We start from the raw sequence: 23,153 nt of genomic DNA, 5'->3' as shown, positions 1-23,153 counted from the left end.
TAAATAACAAGTGCCTGCTGGTACCCGAGATGAGGGTGCACATCGGAGTACTAATTCTCCTCTGGGAGTTAGTACTACAGTCAGCACGGAGTGCAAAATTATCATCAAATTTCCCTTGAAAATCCCTTACGTTGTCTACAGTGACAGTTTGCAGACACAGAGAACCTCTATAAATCCAATTTGGCTACACTTTGCCCTCTAGCAAATAGAATTTTGGGAGTAGAATTCAGAAATCAGTGAATGCAGGCCCATGAGCCAGCTACTGTTTTTGTAAATAAAGTTTTATTAGAACATAGCCATGCCCATTCATTTATAAATTTTCTGAGGCTACTTTGGAGCTACAAATGCAGCAGTGAGTAGTTGCACCGTAGACCCTAGTGCCCCACAGGACCTAAAATATTTACTGCCTGGCTCTTTAAGAAAAAGTTTGCTGCCCCTCTGGAATAAATAATTTTTTCTGTAGGTGAGGTAACAATGAAGAATTGCCTGGCATCTGGGGCCTTGTATAAAAAGAAATAAGGACCACGCAATACATTCTTGGTCGAAGAGGCACGTGGGAACTGAGAGCAACCAAGGATGTAGCATGTTCTGTAAATCACCATTCTCACTCAGGTGACTTCCATGCAATTCTGAAAAAGTAATGTTTTATGTTAATAATTAGGACTATCCTAGTGTGTTGTCCTACCTTAATGCTTTATTTTATTTTATTTTTTTTTATATCCTTGAAAAGCAGATCACCTTTCATCTCATATAATTTTTTAAAGTTGCCTACTGCTTATATAATATTGAGAGGGTTTCTTATCAGAAGCAGAAACCAGACTCAGCTATACTTGAATTACTTGTAAAAAATATATTAAGTATAAATTGGGATTTCACAGATATCTGTTATTTCTGAAAATTCACACATTTCATTTCACCAGATGTTAGTATAGTTTTTCACTCCAGAAGATTCATACTTAAATGTTTGCCTTTTTCAAACTTCAGTATTTATAAAAACATCATAGTTTTCAATATTTTAGTTTTACAGTGATGTTTAAATTATTTTATATACTGTATTTTTAATCTTAATGAGTTTTCTCTCTAATGGTAATTTTTTCGTCATAAACAGTGATCTTTTATTTGTCATAAACATTTAAACTTGAAACAGTATCCAAAATAAACTATTGTTGCTGTCTTTAAAGAGAAAATATATCAGTGTTATTCTCCCAAATATTTAAACATAAAAATTATACTTGAATTTAGATTTCTAATAATTTTCTTCGGTTAAAAAATAACTGTATACATATTATATGTTACATAATATTTATATTTAAAAGTGAATATAATGACTATTTTAAAAACATTTATACAGTTTTTAAAAACAAATATATATCATCTGGAGTGAAAATGACATCAAAGTAAATTTATTTTTCTCTTCCCTTTTTGTGGTGGTGAATAGTTGTTTCTACAATGAAGATTGCTCAGTACAACCCATATTCATGCATACTCATCCAAAGCATCAACTTTTTTGATTGTTTCATTTTTTTCTTGTTAGAAATATAGAAAGATGTCATATTGAACATGGGTTTACAGTCTGTGCAAACTTCATATTTAGCTTACTTACATGTGAAATTGTCGAAATAAAATAACATTATTGCATTTCATGAAAACCTTGGCATGTTTTGGTGATTTTTTGGTATTGGCTGCCAAAATGTTCAGATATCTGAGTAATCAGCCTGGTGGCAGCTCGGGGACCTCTCACTTGAAAGGGTCTCCCTGGGCACCTTGGAAATGAAGGTCTTCCGCATTTGACGTTCTTCGCTATATTTTAGGACATGTATTATTATTAGCAGAAATGCAATGACTGGTTCTCAGATGCAGCTGTGGTGACCAGAGGTAGTATTCTCAGAGGTCGATGTCAGACGTCCCTGGTTTCAGATCACAGTTCTCCCTTGTACTGTAGAATGCCAGAGAACTTCCTAAACTTTCTGTGCCCGAGTTTTAGTTGTAAAATGGCACCTTCCTTATAGGTTGTTAGGAGGAGAAAAGGAGATAATCTGAAGTGCCTTTCACATACTCAATTCATAGAAAACTGTCTTCAAAACAGCTTTCAGTCATTCAGCTTACTTAATAAATGGAGTGTTTAGATTTTCTGTCTGTCTTGCCTTCCCTGGCTCCTTTGAGTGCTTTTCCTTTAATACCTGCTGTATAGTGGTCTGCTAACTCTGTCTATTACCTTTTGCCTCAGCTGTCAACTTAAAGGTCTTTTATTAACTTCTAATCAGGAGTTATTGACTGAAAATATATTGTTTTACTGCTTAAGGTAACTTTTCTTTGAACAGAAGGATGTCTTATCCTGGGATCCACAGAGAGGTTGTATTTCCGTGTAATTCATGTCCTTTATAGTCCTCTGTATTCTATTTTATGCATTAAAAAGCATTATCTCAGAAAGGAGTCCACAAGCCTTCTTTAACTACTAAAGGCACTCATGGTACTAAAAAATAAAAAAGTTAAGAATCCCTAATGGAAGAAGTCCCATTTTAGTGGAATAGGATAAAGCAGAGATTGGTGAGGGAAGTCTTCTGTATCAGGTAACTCAAAACTCTTGAATCCTACTAGAAGTCCCTCACTCTGCCAACAGGTCAGGCTAGTCCACCTAGCCTCAAAAAAATTAAATAGTGCTATCTTTAGTTTAAGCTTCTTGACTTCTCCATTTTTTGAAGCTGTGAAAGAAAAAAAAATTGACCACCATTCTTCTAATACATGGGGAATCAATAAGAGGCAGCCATGTATGGTGGGATGAACGGAAGTGTTGAAATCATGGTTGTTCAGTCTTTCCAAGTTGCTGACTCTTCACCTATGAGGTGGAAATTGTAATATGCACATGACTGCTTTGGGGAAGGATTAAAAGGAAAAAGCTCTGGACAGCACAGAGTATCTGGTGCACTGTGGGTGCTGCCTGGGTGTTAGTTTCTTCACTTACGCTGAAAATCCAAAATGAACCTTAATTAAATTGAGAGTTTAGTGGAGGGTTGAGGAGTGTGGTAGAATTGAGAAGTGTGGTTACTTTCTTTTTAGAGTGGGTTGAGTGGTTTTGTTGAATGGGGAAAGTTTTCTGAAAGAGATAGACAGAATGAAAGTAGGTTTGGCAGAAAGAAAAGTTAGGTTACAGAATTTAGTTGTAGAAATAGTATGTGAGGAAAGAGCGGACTGGGGAGTGGGAAAATTGAATTTAGAGCCTTGGCTTTGTGGAGAGGATGGAGTAAAGGAGAACGTGCATGTCACTGAACTCATGCTTTTCCTTAAGTTATCTGTTTTCAGAGCAGTGGAATTTTTCATCAGAGACAAATACGAAAAGAAGAAATACTACGATAAAAATGCTATAGCACTTACAAATGTAAGTAAAATCTTCATCTCTATCACCAATTAATGTTTGTTGAGTAGATCTTGAACTTCTAACATCTGATACAGCTCAATTTATTTATTGTAAAGATATACTAGTTACATACCGTAAAACATTTGAATATTGGAATTTTTTGTCACTTAATGTTAATGAGCTCTCAAAGCAGAACTCTTGGTTCAAAAAGGAGCATAATCAAGTAAGAGTCTAGTAATTGCTTAAATGACATTTGATTAAGTTAATTGTATGAAATTTACAAAAATATAAAGCCACTAACTGAAAAAGGAAGGTAGAGAAAGTTATTTTACTGGATTCTGGAAATGAATGAAAAAGGCCAGTTTATTGTCTTATAAGGGCTTTGGTGAATCTGTCCAGACATAAGTTTATTAAAACATGCTTTTTAATTGATTATTATCAAGCATTTGATACCTAATTTTGAGACCTTACTATAGTGATCAAATATGGTTTTTTTTTCTTTTCCTGATTAAATTTTCCCATCCCAGTAATTACCATTTAAAGCTAATTGTCTTTATTATTTCAATCATTTTTTGGTCTTTGATTCCTGGCTCAACAATAAAGCTACCAGCCAGTTAATTTTGTATTTAAGTCACCTGCCAAGTAATTTAGAGGCAATAATTTCATCTCTTTTTGCATGTAATCTGATTTTCCTTTTCATTTTCCTGTAGTCCATATGGAGAAGCAACATACGATCAAATTCTAACAAAATAAGGAAATTTTAATTTAATATATTATGTTTGACCATTGAAAAATCTTGGTGAAAAGTGTTTAAAGTATGATTAATGTATATTTTTGAGCAAAGGTACCCTTGTGTTTATTTTGGGCTGCATTTTCAGTGGATGTAGAAGAGGAAATCCTTTGAAAGATTGACAAAAATGGACAGTATTGAGAATGGTATTTATAATGTCCATAAAATTGTTTAGTTATAGCATTATGGGGAAAAATGACTTACTTTAAAACACAAGTAATATATTTTCATATGAAATTCTAAGAAATCATTTTAGAATACAGGATGTATAAACTAGGGGATGAGAATTTTGGTGGCCATCCTAAAATTCTGTCATGGTGATACAGAGCGAATCTGCCCTCCCTGGCTGTTCCTTGATGGAACGAGTGATGGGAGACATTTGAAAAACATTGAGTACAGAAATCTGTCCTGCCTTACCTCCCCGCAACCTCTGAAGCAGCAGGGAATCACAGCTGGAAACACAGTGATAACAGTGATTTCTTGGGAGATCTAGCGGGCTTGAGGTGAGGAGGCTGAGTGCTGGCACGTTGTCTGCTCTTTTCCATCAGCAGCTTTTCTCTCCTCTCCTCCCTTCTTCCCTCCCCCATCCCTTTCTTCCTCCCCCCACCACATACTTCCACTCTCACTTGATTCATTTGCCACCAGAATGATCAAACACCGAGTCTGCTGGAGCGGTGAACGTCCGGGTAACTAACTATTTACTCCTGACCCCTAACGTCCTTGGATTTGTCTTGGAAAAACAGCTAATGATCACTGGGAGTTGGTGACTTTAAAATGAGCACTTTCTTGTTGTTGTTTCAGTTGATCTTACACATTTCTTGCCTCCTTTATCACTTCACATACCTCAGAAGTAACCTCTGGAACTCAATACTTGAGTTTGCAGCACACAGAGGTTTTACTTCTCCAGACTGAATTTCACACGAAATTACTTTTCCCATCAGTGGCCTTATAATTGAGTATTATATTAAGGGTTTAAAAACAGCAGCATTTTCACTCATCTTACATATTTGTGTATGTATGTATATACACACATATATGTATTAAAAACTAGTAATTAGTACAACAAAAGTAAAATTAAATCCTTTGTTTTAACTTAAAAGTTGTTATGGAAGCAGCGTTTCTATACTATATTGCAATAAAAATGAGCTAGTCCTCCTAATTTTATTGAGCTCTGTTTGTCGTTAGCTAATGCTGGCATAATTTGTTATTTAAGGTAAATGAGCAATAGTTTTAAGACAGTGTGAATTGCATTGAATTTTAGATGCCCTTCGAGGTGGGGATGAGAAACTGAGGTGATGAATAACTAGGTGGTGAGTTAAGATTAATGTAACACAGCATAATTTCAGGGTGTTTTTTGTTGTTGTTACTTCTGTTACAGTTTTGGTTTCCTTTTCTGTGGAATAAGAATGCTCTGGTGTCTACATTTGGTAGTGTTATAAGAGTTAAATAAAATAAGGCAAGCTGCATTTTTTGTAGAGTACCTAGTAAATACAAGCTTAGTAAATGTAAGCTCCTGTGGATGATTATGTTGGAGAAAGAGGGGAGGGTGGCAGGGCAGACGACTCACAGCAGGTGGACAATTTAGAGATGTGAGTACTCAGAATTAACCATAAGACTTTAGATCATTGGCACAATTTTGATATGAGTTCTGTTTGGTTAATATTGCTACATTTTACCCTTTAATTATGGGCTGCCAGGTGACTGATGTGGCCATTAAAGAATTCTATTTTGAAAGTTTTCTAGAATTCTCCATTTCTTAGTGATTTATCCAATGATTTTAAATTAGTATATTAAAATTCAGGCTGCTTCATAATAGTTCGTGGCCGTGATTCCTTAGTTAAGTTTGTTGAAGTCTCTTAACTCTCCCAGTGAGTTTAATTGGTGATTTCTTTTGTATGATTGATTTATTAGTTCAGTAAATGTACTTTCAGCTTTTGTATCTAACATATGCCATGAAAGGTAATTGACTTTGGAAGTCATGTTTCTAAAATGATTTCTGGACTCCTGAAAAACTTGAGCTTCATAGTATACTGAGAGCTCCTGGGACAGCCATCTGAGAACTGCTGTGATAAAATCTCCACTTGGAAAACATATCCAAGAATTTTGAAAATGGGTGTGAAGCAATGTATTGCTAGCAATTAATCCATAGGGTATTTTTCAGTGTTTCAGAGCGCATGATTTTTTATTATACCATTATTCTGTTAAAAAGGGTGATATTAAAAAGAAATCAAGAAAGTAATGTAATCTTTTCTTGAAAAGATAGATGAACATTTTGCCTTATGATCTTCAAATAATCATACTGGTATTTTTTTAAATACTTGATACTTTTTCAAAGAGTTATTTGCTCACCTTATCCTGGTACATGGTAGTGGGAAATCTGTTTTGCCTGATTAGATTTCTTCTGCAGTAGGTGGGTTTGTATGATGGGATTGCTCTGAGAGTTTCTTCACATACAGTTTATTTTGGTGGGGGCTTAGTGAAGAACCTCAGGGCTTAAGGATAATTGAGAGAAGGATTGTAGTTCGTTTATTCCAGAGGGAAATCTTTTCCGGGTTCCACCTGTGTATCCTGTCATGGATAGAGGGGAGGGCTGGAGAAGGTGGGGAGTAGGGGGATGTTCAAACACGACTATTGATTTACTGACACCACCAATTCCCAGCACCGTTTTCAAGGTCAAAGTCTTGTCCTCTCTCTCTCTAAAAGTACTAAAATCCAGTGAAATGGAATTACCATCTAGCCAACAACATAAATTCTGAATGTAACAATAACTGTAGATAACTTATATGAGATTTCAGACAAGTATGATAGCAAGCCAGTGCACTGCTGTTGAGATGGAACCTCCTTTTGGTTCTGCCTCTGAGATGCACTCATCCTCCTGTGTTCCACAATAAAAATAAAAAAAATATTTATTGAGACCTGCTGAATGCCAGATGCTAAAGATGATGAACAGACCAGAACAGTGTCTCAGACAACTTCAGCTGAACAAAGAACATTGATTAAGTAATCACACATCCTTACTGGACAGGCGTGATGAGGATGCAGTAGGGGAGTGCTGTAGAAGGTGCTTTAGGAGCCATAAAGTGGCTGCTTAACACAGACTAGGGGAAGGAAAGGATACTTCCTGGAGGGGGCAGTGTCCACTGGGAATTAACGGATGGGTAGGAACTACTGGAAGTGTGGGTACCTCCTGCAAAGGAAACAGCAGGAGTGGAGACCCCTAGAGCCAGGGGAGGCTGACTAGAGTCTAGACCCAGAGGAGTCACGTGCGGCTCGAGGCAGCGTGGCCAGGTCAGGGGAGGATGGGAGACAGGTAGACGACACTTGTGGCCTAGTTGAGTTTGGACTCTGCCCTTCTAGGTGGGAATATGTAGTGGGCAGACTCGTATTTGATTTGTCATAGTTCAGAGAAGAGCACGTCTCGGGGGGAGGAGACTGGGGAGGAGGGCTCATCCTGGCGACAGGTGATATGATTTCCTGCTTGGGTGCTTAGTGGGGCTGCTGAGAAGTGGTCTGGAGAGGCTTAGAAGAACATCAAGAGCATTAGTTTTTCTTGCCTCTGCGTTTTTCCCTCGTCTGTATCCGTGCTTCCCATTGTCAGTATGTAGACTTCTATTTCTTCATTGCTCGCTCACATAACGGACCTTACCCTACTCATCAGCTTTTTAAAAATCTATCTTACTGAGGTATACTTGACATACAATAAAGGCAGACAATTTAAGGCACAGTCCGGTGAGTTTTGGAAACGGTCTGCCCCTGTGTAACTAGCACGTGGAACGTTTCCTTCACTCCAGCAGTTTCCTTTGTGTCTCTGGCCTCCCACCCCAGCCCAGGGAGCCACTGCCCTGCTTTTATCATTGTGGGTTATATTTGTCTTTGCTAGAGTTTCATATGAATGGACTCATACTGTTTACTCAATGTGCCTGACGTCTTTCTTTCAGCATGTTTCTGAAACTCATCCCTGTTTCCATGTGTGCTGTTAGACCAGTCCTTTTTTATTGGCACACAGTAGTTTGAGGTACAGGTATAGTTTGTTTACCCATTCGTGGTTGATTTGCTCATTGACTTTTCAAGTGTCTTTCTTACTGAACAAGTCTGTTTTTTCCCTATCTGGAACATAGTATTAAAGGGTTGTTTTTTTTTTTTTTTGCATTAAAATGCATTGTTAAATGACTCATAGTTACCGAATAGTTTTATATTGCTCCTTTTGAGGTTTAAAAGTGGTCAGATCAGTTTATCACCCTCTGAAAATGAGAACTGTACTTGCAAACACTTACCTTGAGTTAGTAATACTTAACATACTGAATGCCCCTATTCCTCCCTTATACTTTTGTGTTTAGCTTTTACATGAGTTCGGGCAAAAAGGTCTTTATGATACAGGTTATTATCTTAAGTGATTTTATATACTTCTAAAAATCCCTTGTTTTCTGAATGAAGTGGCAATGAAAGATCTCAGATAGGTAAATGCCCAGTGGGATAAACCAGCTTTGAAGCCAGGCTTTAAAATGCACAGTTTGTCTTTTTAAATATTTCCTTCTATGTTCAAGTTACATTAGTAGTCACTCAGTGGCTAGTTTGCATAATTTTTATAGAGACAACAGTGTTCCAGGAAAAAAAAAACCCAAAGATTTTGGTCTTGGGTTGCAAGTCAAGAATTACAGTCGTAACTAAATTAATAACAGGCAGATTGAATGAGGCCTGTCATCTCTCAGTGTTATTTTGACATTACATCATGACCTTTCTGTAATAGCACCTTTTATTTTTAAAAATTCCTCATAGGCACTGTTGATACGATAGGGCAATATAGAGATGTCAGTTTTATGGCTTCAGAGATCTACTAAGCGTTTTGTGAGCGTATCTCACTTACATTTTGACAGTGAGGAGAGCAGGAAGATAATGCTCCCATTAAAGTGATCAACTGCACATTTAGAAATTGGGTAGGAAGATGTGTGGAAAGGCTTTCAGATGAAATCGTTTTCATGTCTAAATGGTCTTTGCTGCATGTGTAACTCTCTCCTAATGCCCTGGGGTAATTCAGTGAGTGCAGCTCTCAGAATGGTGTTGATGCAAACAGATCCTGAAGAAGGAAGTGTATGAATTGCTTTCTGACAAGCCTGTCTGCTGCTTGGCTGTTACACTGCATTAATCCCCTCTTTTTCTCTCCCAGCCTTCTTTCTGGTTTTTAAACAGTTGATTAAAACCTTAATTAACTTTTACTATTTCAGCTGTTTTATTTTCCGCTCTTATAACAGTTATTGTCAGTAAAAACAAAAACTCATTTGTACTCTCCTGCTCCTTGAAGCAATGTATCTTCATGTCTCTGAGCATTAATATTTCAGTGGTGACACCGACCGAGACTGAACCATGAGAAGTGTCATTATTTTTCAGATGCTTTTGGTATGATTTTGTCTGAGTACACTTTAAATTTTATATCATAGTGAAGTCCATTTTAAATCATGCACTATTGTGTAGTAAATACTTTTAGAAATTCTACATGGAAACACTAAAAAAGCAACGCTTTCTTCTTGACACAATATTTTCCTTTGACATACTTCTAAATCTCAGAAATATGTTTCTTACCTGTGCCTGTCAATTCTGGTGACCTTGTGTTGTTTGCTTTTCTTTTTGTTTTCTCCTGACTTTTCATCTGCATTCCACAGATTTCCTCCTCTGATGCTCCTCTTCAGCCTTTGGTGTCCTCTCCTCTACAAGCTGCTGCTGCTGAGAAAAACAAGTTGGAGGTATGGTGGAGTTCTAGCCACATGATGCATTGCTCAGTGGTGAATGCACTTCCTTTCACCATGCACCCTCCTTTGGGATGCTGTCATGGTTGTTTATGTTTTGAATAGTCTCCAGTGTTAAATATGTTAAATGCGAGAATTTTAAGAACACTTTTGTACGTCACAGGTAAGATTAAAGGGCTTTAATCTGTATGTAATTTCAGAATGATGAATTTACTAGTACCATAGATATATCTCAGCATTTAATAAGCAGTTTTTGTTGTTTTTTCCATTACTACTTTACACTTGAAGGAACTTTCTTATAGTTGCTCTTGAATTCTTTGATTCATTGGGAAGGTTGTTGATTAAAAATGTTTTCTTTCTATGATTCTGTTATTATAAGCACTTGAAGAAAGTAAAGGTCGAGTTTCTCTTTAAGCAATACTAACCATCATATAGAGACAGTGTATGAGTGTAGAATGATCGGTGACACTTGTTAGAGTGGGTTTGGGGTACAGGTGGTTGGGGTGCATGGCACTACCATTATGGATTTTGAAAGTCATCTCTACAAATATTTGAGGGTTTTAATTTTTTGACTCTTTATTTTTGTTTTTGTTTTTGGTATAATGACCTTAATGAATCAGTTTGAGACATCTGATTTTCAACTACCATTTTTTCTGTTTCTGTTCTGTTTCTGGACACAAAGACAAAGAAGGCATATCCCCCTGCCCTGAAGAAGCTTACAGTCTCACAGCGGAGAACAGAGCACTTTTCCAAGGTTTCTAATGCAGCGTAGCGTGTGCCGTGATTGACATGTGCCCCTGTGCTGCTGCCAATACAGGGGGCACACTTTTGATGCATCTTAAACTCGTAATAAACGTTAGCTATAAGGATTAGGATGCGTGCCAAGTAGGGAAAGTATTTTGTGAAAAAAAGCTTGGGGCCCCGTGGAATGTCGGGCTTTGCCAATAGAAAGGGGTAGGTTTGCCAGTTGGGTTAGGTTTGCAGGGCTGGAACCTGTGGTAGGGGAGAGTGGGGGAGGAGCCTTCCCATGGGCCTGCTGAAGGGGACTGGGCTGCATCCTGAAGGCTCCGGCACCTCAGTGAGTTACAGAAGTAGGGGAGTATCAGGATCCAATCTTCATGTCATGATGCTCTGCTCCCCTGGCTCTGGAGGGTGAATTCTGTGCTGTTGGGTGTGGAAAGGCTTTGACAACCTGTCACTCTGATCCATGAGCGAAATGATGGGGGCTTGTGCTGGGGTGGAGGCAGAGGGCTGAAAAGGAGAGTGTGGTGGTAAGAGGTCTGGAGAAGATGGAGCCCATTGACGGGCTTTTGGGGGTGCTTTGGGAAGCTGTGGTGACTCCCAGTCTCAGGCTTGGACATCTCTGTAGACGATAGTGCTGTCCGGTGAAAAAAGGGCACAGGCTGAGGAGGGGAGCATGTTTGAGGAGAGAACAAAAAGGGATGCATGGGGTGTGAGGTGACTGTGGGATGTCCGGGTGTCTGGTAGCTGTTGGATGCACAGGTCTCTAGGCCAGAGGAAAGGCCCAGGTTGGAGCAGGGGAGGGGGCGGACAGGTAAGGAGACGGGGCAGCCCAGGAGGGGGTATGGAGTGATGAAATGGGAGCCCTGCGGATGGAAAGCTGGGTGCACTTGGACTTAAGAGTGGCTAGAGGGGCACTCAGGAGACAGTGGGGACAGTTTTGAGCCTGGAGTACATGGTCGGAGGTGGACAGTTTGGGTGGCAGAGTGCTGTAGGTGTCGGGATCAGCACTGGGGGCGTGTGGGGGTTGCCATGAGAAAGTGCAAGGATGTCAAAGGCTAGGGTAGGCCTTTTCACTGTTTGCCTTGAAGCTGGGACCAAGAGTGGCCACTCTGAGATTACAGGTGTGTACTGTGTGGTGCCTCCACCAGGTCTTGGAAAGCAGTGGTCTGATCCAGTCTAGCATTAATGATGATGTCTAACAGCATTTAGACATTGGGGGGCACCTCAGAGTAGTCCATTTAGAATGTCTATTCATACTTTTTTTTTAATCCTTTAAAAATGTCTACTTTTAGGTATGCGTTATAACTTGTATACTATAGTGCTATACATACTTTATAAATATATACATATGTATGGTACAGTATATATGCTCACAGCTTTTTAAGATAAGAATGCATAATAAAAAAATCATAGAGACTGTATCTTTAATTAAATCACTCACGTGTAGTTTGATCATAGTGAGCCCAGTACGTACTTTATCTTGTAGGACTTGAACATTTATTCCAGCTTTCTTATGCAGGAGGTCTCCTGTTTCTGTGTCTCACTCAGACATAGAGTAACCAAGTTTTGGGGACTACTATTTTACCATACCAGACACTGCTGTGTTTTATTCTTGCTAAGAACATAGTTTAAAACAACAGAGGTTCTCACAGTTCTCTGATCTTTCAGCAGCTTTTGAGTCTAAAGACGAGAGTCATCTGTGGGTCACACTGTGTGATCTGAGTTTAGAGCCCGTGGTTTTAATGTCACTTCAGAGCCTGTGTCATCACACCGCTGCTGGGATCAGAGTAGATTACAGCCGTCTTCTGACAGCCAAGATGTTAATGATGTTAAGAGCCTCAGCTCGTGCCCCCTCTGTTAAACGTAGCTAACTGATTTAATTTGTTTTTGGTGACTTCAGATGCGCCCCTCCAGTCACGGTAATTAGAAAGATTGGCTTCTTATGAAGTCTCATGACTGACTTGCCTGGGAAATACCAGGCAGCTTTGGGAGGTGACAGAACAGTTCATCCCCAGCGTGTTAGGGAGAGTGTTCACTCATGTTGTTCCCCCACCCCAGACTTGGCTGATGATATCCAGAGAACGTTTTATAGCATTTGAAGGATTTTTGTTCCCCTCATTTTCACCTTTCACTTATAAAATGGATTACCTCGGAAAGCTGTTGTGAGGATTTGCACGAGTCAGACGGTATCCGACGCACGGGAAGGGGTCAGTAGATGTGAGCTGTCATTGTGAGGAGGAGGGATGGGTGATGGCATCCCTCTCTGCCGGACGGCAGGGGCAGTGAGAACCGGGAGTGTGGGCTCCGGAGGCCCTCGGCCCAACGGCTGATGAGCTTTGTGCGTGATGACACTTTTTTCAGACGTCATTATAAAAATTGAATTAGGCAATAAGGTGCTTATCACAGTACCTGGCCCACGGGAACTTTAATTGTATCTCTTATGTTACAGCCTGAGAATTGCCAGTATTGGCTTTCCTGATTTACAAGTGGTGAAAATCTTACTCCTGAGAGAGGTTGTGTCAAACACCATTTTAAAGGCATAGGTGCAAATGCAGCCTATGGGCATTTTGATCAAGTTGTGTGTGTCTACTATTCTGCCTTTCCCGAGTTCACCAGTTTGTCTTTGCATGTTTGCTGCCAGGAATCTAAGGCCTAGGTCAGCACTCTGCTGCAGTGTCATCCGATTCTAAGTGTCTAGGCACCTTTTCCCTCCACCTGCCTTACAAGGGCTCTGTGTGTGTGTGTGTGTGTGTGTGTGTGTGTGTATATCCTTCCCTTCCCTTCCCTTCCCTTCCCTTCCTTCCCTTCCCTTCCCTCCCCTCCCCTCCCCTCCCCTCCCCTCCCCTCCCCTTCCCTTTTCATGCAGGAATCTGGGACTCGTGTGTGCTAAGCACACACTCTACCACTGAGCTATACCCTCCCTTTGCCAAATGCTCTTTATTCAATCTTTATTTCATTTTCCTTTTTTAATGGCCCCTAAGTTTTTATTAGTATATCCTATTTCATCCTTCTTGGAAATGCAACTTGTGAACATTATAACACCATTATGGTTTACTTAGACTAAGTTGGATTAAACACACTCACTAGGCAGTCCCCAAGCACTATCTCCAACACTTTTCTTCACGAGAAAATTATTGTATTTGCCCTTTTAAAAATCACTACACTGTGGTAACAGGCTGAAAATATTTTGTGTTATTTTTAAAAGTTAAAGTGATTTTAACCTTTTCTCCTTGTGTACATGTTGTGATCTGTCTTCATCTGTGTGATAAAGAATTCTGTTCCATCAGTTTATTTCTTCTTTTTATTCAAATTTTAACTTAATGATTGCTGTTAGGAAGCCTAACCTGATGTAAAAATGCAGTGAGGGTTTACTGAGTAGAGGTCTCATCTGTTTTAAACAAACTCTAAAATATCAAAGAAGTTCTAAATTGTCTCACCTCTGTCTTAATTGTTTTTTAGGAAAAGTTATTCCTTTTCGTGTTATAACATGTACCTCCCTCAGTGAGAGTGTGCATCTGTTCTGCTTCCTTTTATGTTGCAGTATCGCTGGGCGTTGTCATCACACTGTACCTTTTTCAAATGATGACTCAAACTAATAAAGTAAAACTGTGTAAAGAGCTTTTTTTTAAGTAAGCATCAAAACATTTGGCTATGTTTCAGAAAGAAAAGGAAAAAAAAAAGGAAGAGAAAAAGAGAGAAAAGGAACCAGAAAAGCCTGTAAAACCTCTTACAACTGAAAAGGTAACGTTTCTTTTCTTTTCTTTTCTTTTTTTTTTTGTCTGCAAAGATTACGACCTTGTTTGTATAGTTAGATATGAATGACTTTTGGGATGTTCATGATATACAAATATTCTTTCAGCAAGGATTGTGTGCTGTGCATGTGCGTCTGGCTTGTCCTATGGGATCTGTAGTCAGTTACATAGGTGAGGGGGTAGATTCGTGTGAGTTCCTTGAGGACGAGTATTATTAATGATGGGAAGAATGGTGTTTTTAGGGGATAGGGGGTATATAGCTCAGTGGTAGAGTGCGTGCTTGGTACGCATGAGTTCCTGGGTTCAATCCCCAGTGCCTCCATTAAAAGAGAATTATTAAAAACAAACAAACAAAAACAGGTTTTCTACCATTTAAAAAAATGGCATTTTTAACTTTTAAATCAGCGAAAATTTAAAGAACGGAGATATCTTACCTGAAGGGCCTTCAGGAGAGATTCTAGGTTTAAGGTTAGCACTTGAGCTAGATTTTGAAGTGTAGGTGGGGTTAACGTGTGAGGCAGGAGTATATCAGGTGGAGAGAATGCCTTGAAGACTGGCATGGAAACTGGTAATACACCAAGTGTGTTTAAAAAAACAGGAGTAGAGTTTGAAGGAAGATATATGTCTGTGTATAGAAAGTAGTGAAAAATGAGACCAGAATGGTAGATTGAGCTCAAATTGTAGAGGACCTAAAGTCCAGACTGATTGTTTTTGGGAGGAAAGGCTGTGGGCAGCATTTCAAGGTTTCTGAAGCAGATGGTACGTCTAACTGAGAAGATTCTTTTGGAAGATTGTTCGGCAGTGATAAGCAGGACGCGTGTGATTAGGCCCACCAGAGGTAGACAGAGCATTCCATTTTTCTAAAGGGCTTGGTGAAATGCTTATGGCGGCTTAGCTTTGAGTGTGTTTCGTCATACAAGACTGGGAGTGCAGTAAGGGAACTGTTAGTAAAGGGAGCACCCTTGATTTTAGTTGATGGAATTTTAATAATTGACTTTATGAAGGCATAAATTACATACGACAAAGTGCATCCATTTTGTATACAGATCAGTATTTACTGGCTCTTAGTCTGTCCTATTTATTAGAACAGTCTCTCCCCTCAGAGAGTTATAAACATGCTTTGAGCATGAAAGATGTGCTGAGGATCCTTTGTGTAGCGTCAGAACCATCCACCATCTGACCCTTTCTTCACCTCCCTAGCAGTCTCCCTCCATCCCTCATGCCAGGCAGACTTGTCTGTTGCCACCTGAGCATACCTTCCATCTCTGTTCTCTCAGTTGCCAAGAGTATCCTCCCGTTGCACCACCTGCATCCTAAGCTTACTCATTCCACCCTTTCCATGAAGTCCCTGGAACATCCCAGCTAGATATGCTTTCTCCTTCCTCAGAATCCTGGTGACATTGTCACGCATTTGATTTTATTACTTCCTACCTTATATTATTGTTTAATTGTACTGTTAGATAAAGTTCTAACACGTGTTTTGTTTCCTAAGATTATGCATCGATCAGGTGGGGAATGAGTCTTACATTTCTTTGTATTTCTAACAGTTTCTTGTGTGTGTTAGGTGTTTAAGATAAATACATGTACAGTGATTTGTTGATGTTTTTCATCTAATTCCTGTAAATTTTTGATCCCAAGGTCATGCAGAATAATTAATAAACTGCAGTTTATTACTGATCAATTTATTAAATACTAAAGACTGTAAGATTCTTGCTAAGTAGAATTCTTTGAAATACTTTTGGAAATATTTTTCAGTTATTTTCTTTGAATATCACTATTATTTTAATGATTATTTACTGATTTAGAGTCTTACTGAATTAAATTTAGATTTCAAGTATTATAAAACTTTTTCAAAGGAGTGATTAAGTGAAATCGCTTAGTTTTCTACTTGGTTACAAAGGAATTTAGAAATCACTAGTAGGTTTTATCTTTCATTTCCAAAAATCAGAAATATCAAAAGGAAGAGTTTATGTAATGCCTTATTGTTGTACTTGGCAAATGTGAAATTTGACTACTAAAAAACATCATATACTTTTTCCTCTTTTAAAAAAAATACTTAACCATCAAAGTACAGTGAGCATTGGTTGCAGTGACCTTGTACATTTCATAGCCTTGTGTGTAAGTATTTGCCTTCTGTCGCCTGCTGTGAGAAGGGCCCCACAGTTACCTGAGAACCAGTCTCAGTTCAGGGGCAGTTCCGGGGCTGGAACAGGGAGGAATCGAGCACTTTCCCTTTACCTCTCCATCAGTCCACACCTCACCTGTCTGTCCTTGCTCAGCCTGCAGATGCTCAGGCCTCCTGCTGCTGATGCTGGGAACCGTGCTGCAGGGTTTATCCCCTAGAGGGAAAGGCTCAGTTCCTGTCACATGTGGTGGTCAGGATAATGTGCAGCGCTTGAGGGGGAAGATACATCTAAAGGTGTGGCGGGGGGACTGCCGGGGCAGGAGCACAGGCCAGCTCCCCTTCGCTCACACAGAGCCCTTTCCGTCACATCCTGGCGGAGCTGCTGCTCTCGGGCAGGTATAATCTGCAGAGGAGAGCTTAGTAGTAGCAGCAGGGACAACGCGGCGGTCATCGTCAGGGAGTAGAGTTGGCCTTATGGCCGACCGCTGTCTGGGGATCGTGCTGGTGTGCGGCTCACACGTGCACTTGTGCGTGTTCACAAGCAGGCAGAGGGCCCGTCCGTGTGCTCACCACCTCGTCAGGAGACACAAGCGGCCAGCTCCCCATAACTCTTCCCGACTGAAAACCCCTTCCCGTTTCAACACAAAGAGGGCCATTTCCTTGCAGTTTAGAAACCTTTCTCTGCAATTATTTCTAAATAATGTGGTTTGTTTTTCTCCCTTTTTCCAACATACAAATGAAATGATACCATAAATATTCTGTTGTGTTTTGCTTTCTTAGTCAGCGTTTTGTTTGTAAGGGTCAATCATGTTGTATATAGTTATCGTTTATTCAGTTAACGATTTTGTTGTATTTCATTATATATGTTTCTTACTTTATCCATCCCATTGTTGATAAATGTTTGGATTATATCCAGGCTTTAGCTCTTAGAGATAGTGCTGCTCTGGACACTTCTGTTCTTGTATCTAAGCATGTATTCTTTAGAAGGTAATTAGGAGTGAAATTGTTGAATCATAAAGTATCTGTGTCTTCAACTGTATTAGATGATGTCAAGCTATTTTCCAAAGTGTGTATCAGTGTATTCTGGTCACAATATGTTCTCTACAACATTTGGTATTGTCATAGGTTTTATTATTGGCAGTCTGGTGGGTATATAATTATACTTCATTGTATTTTTTTTTTTTTTTTTTTGGAATGAAGGCACTGGGGATTGAACTTAGGACCTCATGCATGCTAATAAGCACGTGCTCTACCACTGAGCTGTTTCTCCCTATCCCGTACCCTGTTCATTGTATTTTTAATGTCCATTTCCTATATTACTAATGAGGCCCAGTGCCTTTTCATATGTTTATTGCCCACTTGGATTTCCCCTTTTGGAGTTCTGAGTCACATCTTTTGCCTGGATTTTTCAATTGGATTGCTTACCTTTCCTCATTGATCTGTAACAATCTATACATGCACATACACACATATATAGAGGAAACTCATGCCTTCCAGTTATGTATTTGTCTCATCTCGGTGACTATATTGTGGTTAATTTTATTGCTGTTTTTATTTCTGGTTTGTGAATTAATGGTAGAGGGCCTCCTTGTCTTATTCCTGACGTCAGAGGGAAAAGCGTTCAACTTTTTACCTGTATGTGTTATTATTATTCCTTACAATACTACAGTTACTGTTTCAGATGGAGGAGCCAAGAGCCAGAGAGAATATGTGATTTGCCTAATGTCACCTAGTTTACTTAGAGAATTTATGGAGTCTAGTTTGGAAAAACAGAATTTTATTTATTTATTTATTTATTTATTTATTTATTTATTTATTTATTTATTTATTTATTTATAAGGCAGCACAGATTAAACTCCATCTCATGTATCCTCATGTGCTTAAAAGAATGGTGCCTGATAGGGGTTATTATTTTAAGACTGCTTTTTCTGAGTCCACTTATTTCTACAAGTAATTAAAGCCATTAGCGTGATTTGTGAACACACAGCAGTGAGTTAAGAAACAGTTACTTAAAAGCATGTTAACTTGGGGAGTTGGAAGGATCTGTACTTCTCTAGTCCAAATCCCTTATTTTATAAAGAAGTCCTCTCCAACCCATCTGGACCCCGAGTCACTAAGAAGTGACGTGCTCAGTGCTGACAGTTGGTAGCAGCTCAGGGGTTTGAGCCCAGGTCTTCTTTTGATTAAGTCCCAAGTTGTTTGTGTGTGTGTGTGTGTGTGTGTGTGTGTTTTACTTTGACGTATGTCTTCAGGTTCCTTCCTTGTTGCAATCTTTAGTCCTGTTGTAAATTGTGTACATCATTTTATAATGAACAGTCCAGGGTTCCCTAAAAAAGAGCTGTATCTTTAACCCCACCTGTACTGTCCTAAGTAGTGAATTAATCATTTTTACTGATTTGTTCGCCTCTAACAAGGACTTCTTCCGTCTGTAAATCAACTTGTTTTCCCTGAGCAGCCTGCTTCTTGTGTTTAAATTGTATTTTGTACCTATGTAGGTCTCACCGAGGTTGACATTTTTGTGTTGTGCAAGCATCTGTTCCTAACGGGCTTAGCCGGAACCAGACTTACTTTCTTTACTGGGAGGAGAAAGATAAAGCCTAAAAATTTACTGAATCAAGTGATAGTAAAAAAAAAAAAAAAAAAGCAGAAGCTTTTGACATTTGAATAGATATCTCTCTGTTGTGCTTTAGATATTCTGTTGGAAAATGGTATATAAATTTGACTTTTTCTAGCACATTCTGTCATACGTTTGACATTTCTAATTCTCTCAGTTTAGATTTATCTCCTAGGCTATCTCTCAAGTAGCCAGTGACATATGAATATGTCCACGCAGAGGAGAGGTACTCTGTTAAAGGGAAGTATGTGAGTTCTCTTCCAGTTTAAATTAACACATCTTGATTTCTCCTTTGGAAGGTTCTGAGTTTTATTGTTTTCCATTTCTTAAAGATGTGCACAGCAAAACATGGAAAATGGACAGATAGTCATTTCTTGGTATGGGAAAGTTAAACCAGTTAAGGTCATTTAAGATAATAACCACAGTAGTGGTTCTGGTCTTAACTATAATATGGTTTATTACAGTCTGGATTATTATGCATTCAGTTCTGAAACTTCTGAATTGTATGTTAAGAAACCTTTACCGTTGGGGTCAACAAACTGTAAAACATTAATATTTGAGGCTGTAGACATAAGATGTCTTTCACAGCTACTCAGCTCTTTCTTTGTGGCACTAAAGCACTAAACAGATGTGTCCGATGAAATTTCATTTACAAAAACAGGCAGCTAGGTTTATGGGGCCCTCTGCTTGCTGCTTCCACAGCTGAGAGTCGGTGGTGGTGGGAGGAGCGGGGCCAGGAGGGAAGCTGGGTCCAGCCCTGGCTCTGTGCTCACCGTCTCCTTGGCAACGTCAGCTACCTGCCCGGACCTGCCTTCTCTTCATTTATCAAATGACAAGCTTTACCTAGATGATCTCTAGAGAGCCTTGTGGTAATAAATAGTTTTAAATTTAGCATTACTTCTTCCACCTACTGAACGGAGGGACAGATTCCTAAAACCATCTGAATGTATCCTTAAAGATGGCTTTTGCAGGGTTGGTATTTATTCAGTGAATTCTATTATTTCAAGCTGATTTCTCACCCACCTTCATTGCTGTTCTCTTTAATCAGCTATTTTTCCTATTAAAACACAAAATCTAATATAGGAAAAAGTATTCAGTTATTCCTAATGCAAGCTACTTCTGAATTTATATAGAATACATATGCGTATGTATGTATAATTCAGAAAAACTGGCTTACTGTAAGGTATTAGGTATTTCTATTTAGGGTATCTATCCATGTAAGTGTTAATGCATCAGTGCTTTTATATACGATGGGTGTATTAACAGAATAATTTAGGTTATTCTATCAAAGTAAAGATTTTGTATTTTCATGGACTTTCTTAAAGTTTCTCTGAGATAATTATAATGAGAGTTTAGGACGAAATTATGTACCTATCTTGGAATATTTTAATATTTTTATGAATTAAAATTCTTTTAATATTCAAACTCTTATTTTATTAAGTATTACATTTTCTGTGTAGGAGAATATAAAATATACAAACAAGCAAAACATTAAAAAAAATCTAACTTCTCATAGTCCCTCTACCTGAGGATAGCTGTTTTAGATACTTGTAGTGCACCTTTTTGTGCTTGTGTGCACATGGTGTGTGCTCTTCCCTGCCTCTTGTAGATGCCTTGGTGGAGTGAGTACTCTTAAGAGATTGCTGTGAATGGCATGTGGTCCTTAAAGTATGTGTTGTAATTTTTTTTATGTAAATTTTTTTTAAAAGTGCTTTTTGTGCAGATACTTGCCACTAGCTTCTTGAAGTTTATGAGAGAAAATTTACAACGTGTATCGGTATAGAATAAAAAAATTCCAGGAAGGAAAGTGGAGAAGCAATGATGCTGTGGGAAAGAGAAGGCCCCTACGTGTGATCCTGCTCACTGTCATGTCAAAGCTTACCTCAAGATACGACAAGTATTCGAATCTTTAAGAAGATGATATTTTAACTAGTTAGGAAAGAAACAAAAACAGCCAGCAGAGTTGCTCTTTTAAACAGACCTTTGATGTTGAAACTTTAAAAAAGACCTTCTTACTTGATAAGTATAAGTGATCTGACCTTCCAATATAAGCAAAAGGTACAATTACAGATCTCTTGAACTTGAAATTTCGACACAGCCATGTAAAAGTAAACAACCAGTTGTAAATCAAATCAATTATTCTTAGTAAACCATTAAAGATAAATTACGGGGCTCACTGCCAGATGCTGTATTGATAGTCATGGCGTTGAGCCATCTGACAGAGACATGTACACAGGCACTGCGATCTCAGCGTAATTTAGGTTAAATAAACATTTCATGTAATGCGTGCATACATTTGAGAATAAGATATTTCCAATAATTAATGCTTTTCTAGAAATCATGGGAACATGCTGTCTAGATGAGTAAGCACAGCAGGTGGTCTTACAGAGCATTTTTACACATGGGTTTGGAAGATTCTTTGTATTTTCCGCAAATCATTTCCAGCTTAAAACCTGGCATTGGAGATTAGTTTGATAATAATCTTTTGTTTGTCGATTTAAAAATTAGATTCAACAGAATCATACGTTAGGCTTAGAAAGTATTTTGGTCCTGCTTCTCTGTTGTCCAAGTTTTATTAGGGTATAGATTGCAAGTGCTATTGACAACTTCTTTCTCTAGCTATTCGGTTTCTTTTTCTTTATGTAATTAAAAAAATTTTTTTTATTGAAGTATAGTCCATTTACAATGTGTTAATTTCTGGTGTACAGCATAGTGATTTACACACACACACACACACACACACACACACACACATATATATTCCTTTTCATATTCCTTTTCATTATAGGCTGTTGCAAGGTGCTGAATATGGTTCCCTGCGCTATACAGTAGGACTTTGTTGCTTATAGTTTTCTTTTTATGAATTAAATCTTTTCTCTATGAAAAGGAAAAGATCACAGTGCTGCTTCTAAGTAAAAAGAAATCATCATTCCTGTCCAGTAAATTTAGAGAGTTTTTCATTCTTTAACCAAAAGACTGGGTGGATAGAAACCTAGTGGATTTTTCAGTAGCCTCTCCCTTCTACCTCCTCGTCATACCCAAACCATGTCTATTTTTAAGAAGTTAGAAAACATGTATAAACAAAAAGAAATAACATCACCACATATTTAACCACTTAGAAAAATTATCATTAACATTTTGATGTTCACCCTTCCAGATTGTTTCCCTGGGAAGTGTATGTATCCACGTGGGAACATCTATCCGTGTTATTTTGTAGCCTACTCTGCTCCTCTGTCCTATAATAGAGTATCTTGAGTATCCTTTCTTGTTGATAAATACATGTGTTCTTTTGTTATCTTTAATAACATTCCACTGGATGGGTATATCATAATTTATCTTCATCTGAATATAGAGTCTTCTTAAAATTTATCTCTCTTTTGAATAATAAAAATGTGTACATATAATCAGTGTACGTGGCAACTTATTAGGAGCCATTTTTAAAGCTGGAATTGCTAAGCCAAATGAAATGGACTTTTAAAAATTCTTTTGAAAAATGTTAAACTACTGGAAGATAAAGATGACAGAGCTTAGACTTGGTAAGAAGATTTTTAATTCCATTCTCTGCTATTGACTAAATATCTGACCACTCTGAACCTCAGTGTCCTCAGTAAGTCTGTTAATTCAGCGAGTATTTTTGTACCATCCACGTGCCAAGCATTACTGTAAATGCTAGGAATAGAGTGGTGGGGTATTCTGTGTCTTGTAGGATGTTTAGCAGCATCCTGCCAGTCCCAGCCATCGAAAATGTCTTCAGACAGTGCTGATGCCCCTGAGGGCAGAATTGCTCACAGAATAAAGTACAGGCATCTGAACCTTCAGAGTCTGGCCGTCACCAGCTCCCACTTTTTGTTTTACTCACTCCCTTCCCAAATCCATGCAGACAGGTTCCAGGGAGCCCAAGTGCATGCTGTCCTCCGAACATGCCATGCTTATTTCTGTCTCAACTTTGATTTGGTTCTGCACCTCCCCCACTCCTAAATCCTCCCATGTCTCTTCTTGTCCCCAACCAGGTCTGCGTCTCCTCCTATGTCT

The 23,153-nt window shown here is 38.6% G+C and overlaps 1 protein-coding gene and 1 non-coding gene across 3 annotated transcripts in view; both read left to right on the top strand.

Moving 5' to 3' along the window:
• Positions 1-23,153, top strand: part of SMAP1 (small ArfGAP 1) — a 176,288-nt gene that overhangs the window by 115,471 nt on the left and 37,664 nt on the right. Inside the window, exons 6-8 of one of the 2 annotated variants that reach the window (XM_032484452.1) lie at positions 3,301-3,376; positions 9,803-9,883; positions 14,291-14,371. In XM_032484452.1, coding sequence (XP_032340343.1) covers positions 3,301-3,376; positions 9,803-9,883; positions 14,291-14,371 — 238 coding nt within the window. The remainder of the gene's footprint in view (positions 1-3,300; positions 3,377-9,802; positions 9,884-14,290; positions 14,372-23,153) is intronic. The other variant, XM_032484453.1, reaches the window with a different exon arrangement.
• Positions 14,631-14,704, top strand: TRNAT-GGU. Its single transcript has one exon. It is a non-coding gene; the product is annotated as a tRNA-Thr (tRNA).

This window comes from Camelus ferus, chromosome 8, assembly GCF_009834535.1.
Source record: "Camelus ferus isolate YT-003-E chromosome 8, BCGSAC_Cfer_1.0, whole genome shotgun sequence".
Lineage (NCBI taxonomy): Eukaryota > Metazoa > Chordata > Mammalia > Artiodactyla > Camelidae > Camelus > Camelus ferus.
This window is presented reverse-complemented; position numbering and strand designations above follow the sequence as displayed.